The sequence below is a fragment of the Austrofundulus limnaeus genome, unplaced genomic scaffold (genome assembly GCF_001266775.1).
Source record: "Austrofundulus limnaeus strain Quisiro unplaced genomic scaffold, Austrofundulus_limnaeus-1.0 Scaffold118, whole genome shotgun sequence".
In the NCBI taxonomy this organism is placed as follows: Eukaryota; Metazoa; Chordata; class Actinopteri; order Cyprinodontiformes; family Rivulidae; genus Austrofundulus; species Austrofundulus limnaeus.
Window position 1 is genome coordinate 274,988 of NW_013952520.1, and position 4,111 is coordinate 279,098.

Consider the following 4,111-nt stretch of genomic DNA (forward strand, 5'->3'; position numbering starts at 1 on the left):
ATCTTCCTGTATGAATAAAGGATAAATAAATAAAAATAAAAAATAAAAATATATAGAATAAGAATTGGTTCAAAGTCTGCCTCTGGTTATAAGGATGCATATCACCCATTTTGAGCTAAATAATGTTTCAACCGTCTCTTTGGCACTGTACAGATTCATTCTAGTATTATCCATATCTAAAAAACGGTTGAATTTTCTTAACACTGCAAAAGTCTTTACCTGAAATGAATAATTTCTTCATTCTTTAAGATTCTGTTTCTAGAAGTGTTTTGAAAAAGACAATTGGTTCCTTAGACCATTTCACTGTAATCTAATCATCTGCTATCATGTTAACATGTGATACTTAGTCCTACTTACAGAACAATATCACTWCAGTAAGTTAAATGTGTTACTTGGTACAAGTACAGTTTATAAAAAACAAGCTCATAACGAAGATATGGATAATAACTGCATTGAGTAYGAAACCACCCAATCAGCAGCGCTGGTAATATTAACCAAACACTGCTTCTGGTCAGTTACATGTGCTCGCCACTGTTCAGTCAGTAGTGAAGAAAAACAGTCTTCCACAGACAATTGTTTGTGTGAGAACTAACCTTTTAAGGAATCCTGCTCAGCCCTCATAATGTCAATCAAAGAGTTCTCCAGRGACTGCATACTGAAACCATCAAAAGACCGTGTCCTCTCCTGCTGAAAGAAAGAAAAACAGTTAAGAATCCATGCTTCACTTCTACAAGATTAAAAAACAGCAAAGGCCACAAGCTCTCTTACAATGCGTGCTAGAATTCTAACATTTATTAATAGGAAAAAAACACCAGCGACCATCTAAGATCTGTTGAACAAGATCGTTAGACTTCACTGTACACCAATCATCTGTAAAGTTTCACTATTGAGTATATAAAAAAGGCTGAGGGCATGCAAAGCAGCAGAGGAGCACAAGACTTCTTAAATCAGGACAAGAGGAAGCACATGTGATCAGACCAGATGATAAGACTGCTCTCATTTAACCAAATGGTCTAGATAAGATCAAAAACACAGGCACGCGCACACGGTTTCTGTTCATCCCATTTCATTGGCTGAGCTGTCAAGATCCTGTTTTRCTGAAAGACTTCTTTGTTACATTTGATACAGACGAGCGTATTTAAACAGGATTAATGTTTGTGCCTTGAAAGTACACAAGACGTTACCAACTGACAGACATAGTCCCAGTTGGATTCCGTTTAGATAAGAATGATTAAATCTATTTAGAATGTTACTGTGCTTTACAAAAAGTCTTATAATTAAATACGGCAATCAATAGGTTTGTTGGCCTACCTGGAAGGAATAAACACYGTCATTGCGGCTCATGCTGTCCTCCACCCAGCTCTTGTGATTAATGCCAGAGGTATTTCTGGGGAACTTCTGCGAGGGAACCTGCAAAAAGAGATGTCACCTTTAAATCTAGTCTTTACAAACCATCAAATCRGCGCGACAACGTGACAATCTTCATAACTTTTCGACTTGAAGTAGTCGGCTACCTGGTTGTTGGGGAAAGACTTCTTGAGCGGGGAGAAGGAGTTGAGGCCTGTCACTCCTCCCCCTATCCCCCGCCGGTAGTCTCGAACCCCTTGTGTTCCACCCCAGCTGCCGTATCCACCTGGGCTCCAAGAGGTGGTGGTGGGAGTGGACAGGCTCTGGTAGCTTCCCCAGGGCGAGGGGGGCTTGCTCTGAGCAGGGGCAAGGTGGGGCAGCTGGGGGAACGGTCCAGCGCGGTGCGGGTGCAGGGGGAAGGAGGGCTGCGGTTGATGAGGGCTAGCCGGGGAGCGCCGATGCTGCTGTGGAACCCCCTGACCATGGGGGTGAGGGGTGGGAGGGTGCTGCTGGGAGACTGGCCCAATCTGGGTTGAGAAGCCGCCGCCTACGCTAAAGCCAGGGCCAGCGTGGTGGGAGAAGTTCTGAAACAGGAGCGGAGGGCCGTTCGTGTTGGAGCCAGCGGGACCAAAAAACCCTCCGACATCTTCCCCAATCACCGGAGACTGGGTGGAGGGGACGGCAGGGGACCAGTTGTTAAATGTGGTCAGTGAAGATGAGGAGGAAACGGACTGCGCGCAGCTCGTACCCATCCCCAGGCTGTCCTGGTACTCGAAGGCGCCCAACACCGGGGACTCCATTCTCAGCTTCTCCTTCCCACTGCTGCTCTCCAAGGAACCCTTCTCCAAAGYGACGTCTTCAGAAAGAGCTCCCTCGAGCTCCGCCAGACCTCCTCCGGGGTCCTGCTGGCCTGGAGACAGGGCCTGAGGCTGCACCTGGGCTTTTTCCTGCAGGTCTTGTAAGTCCAAAGCCTTGGACTTGTCCGACTCCAGAATCTCATCTTGCATGTTACTGTGCTGGGCTACAGTAGGGAACAGCCAAGCGCTGCCCCCATTGGTGGAGCAGGTGTTGTTTACGAAGGAAGGGGGGCTGGGAGGGTTTGACGGGTGGTGAGGGTGCTGGGCTTGAAGGTGAGGAGGAATCCTAACGGGGAAAGCAGATTTGTTACCGCTGCCGTTCTTCACCAGAACTCCAAAGCCGTAGTCCCCCATTTAGGACACCCAGTGAATTTTCCCAATYGTTTGGCTTTCACCGTAGTTTTTATCCTAAAATGTGGATTTAAAAAAAAGGGAAAGAAAAAACAATAGCAAACAAAGATTAACATCATCACTAATGAAATAATAAAAAAGACAAATCACAAAAGAAGCCTTGCCAGACGCAGTGAATGTGCTTGTGCTGCAGCCTGCCTGGTCTTGTGATGCAATCAATGAGATTAAATCATTGACTGGCTGGGCCATGGGAGGCCTGGATGAAATATAACACTTACAGCAGGCAGGCAACCACGGAAAACACCCAACCTCACCAGAGCAGGCGTCTAACAGCCTGAGCTGGCGGAGCTGACGTCTCCAAAGGTCGTTAGGCAGCTAGCAGCAAAGCTAACAGCTGCTCCACCACCTCTCTATGCGTCCTTTTAATCACGCACAGCCAGAGTCAGTCAGATTTAAACTAGTTCCGTTCCGTACAGGGCGAACCTGAAGGCTCAGACACCGTGCTGGGCCACAACACGCACACCTACCGACTTTAATGTCGCTTTCCCTGCAATGACCTCTTCTTTCGCGACCATTTAAATACAGGAAAATGTTGATGACGTCTCTCGTCTGTTCTGAATCTAGGGTAGTTCCCTTCACCAAGCCGCTACAGACGTTGAGGCATATTTGCAAACCACCCCGGGGAGGCGATAAACGACCTCAACTGCTTTTAACGTCGCTGGAAAATTTCGCAACACGTTTATCGGCGACATACATTTCGACAGAAGGACATGACAAGCCGCAAACGGTGTGTGGCTCTTTAAACGACCTCGTCTGTTTCGTGTCCTGCTGTACGTTCAATGTCATACAACCTACCAATCCTTGTCATCTTTTTCACATCTCGAAATGCCGCAGCTCGGTCTCAGCCTTTTCTTTAACCTATTTACACGCGACTACAGCTGGCGTTACGTCGGTTATAGCTACCTTCAGTTCGGCGTCATGACCTTATCGTTTAAATGTGGCCATATTTCAACGTTTTCCTCTTTTTTTTTCTGTGTTTCCTAAGCAGCCGGTGTAAATGGTCTCTTCTCTCTGCTAGATGACAGCTGGGCCAGTCGGGAGACACTTCCGTCTACAAGCTCCGCCCTCATCATGGTCCTCCAGCCAATGAATGAAAGGAATTTACTTGCGACACCCCTCCGCTGTAACTAGAAGCTGCAATTTGATTGGATAATTGCAACAAGAAACCCGCCCACAGATTTCATTCACAATGAATGACAGATGCATCTCCTTCCAAATAAGGATGGTATGAGTGAAATATATAAAAAAAAAAAAAGTTCGAGGCAAATTCGGCCTACAGTCTACCATGAAGAGAACGAGCAGTCTGTGCAAAAGTCATGAGCTTTTTATATTCGTTTCAAATTATGCAGACATGTTTATAACGTTTGAATTGTTCTTGATCACTCGGTTTCCCAATAAGCTTGCTTTTCAAAATTCCTTAATAACCCAGCCATTGCACCTGGTCATTTTTAAGGTAACCTCCTAAAAATTGACCCACAATTTATTCAATAATAACA

General features: G+C 46.0%; 1 protein-coding gene across 7 annotated transcripts in view; it reads right to left on the reverse strand.

The window, feature by feature from the left end:
• LOC106521908 (cytoplasmic polyadenylation element-binding protein 4) overlaps positions 1-3,638 on the reverse strand; it is a 14,730-nt gene extending 11,092 nt beyond the window's left edge. For 3 of the 7 annotated variants that reach the window (XM_014014677.1, XM_014014676.1, XM_014014672.1), the window contains exons 1-4: positions 3,519-3,638; positions 1,515-2,612; positions 1,312-1,410; positions 594-687 (exon numbers count right to left, since the gene is read on the reverse strand). In XM_014014677.1, coding sequence (XP_013870131.1) covers positions 594-687; positions 1,312-1,410; positions 1,515-2,558 — 1,237 coding nt within the window. In that variant the 5' untranslated portion in view covers positions 2,559-2,612; positions 3,519-3,638. The other 4 variants (XM_014014678.1, XM_014014675.1, XM_014014674.1 and 1 more) reach the window with 3 other exon arrangements.
• Between the last annotated feature and the right edge of the window lie 473 nt (positions 3,639-4,111).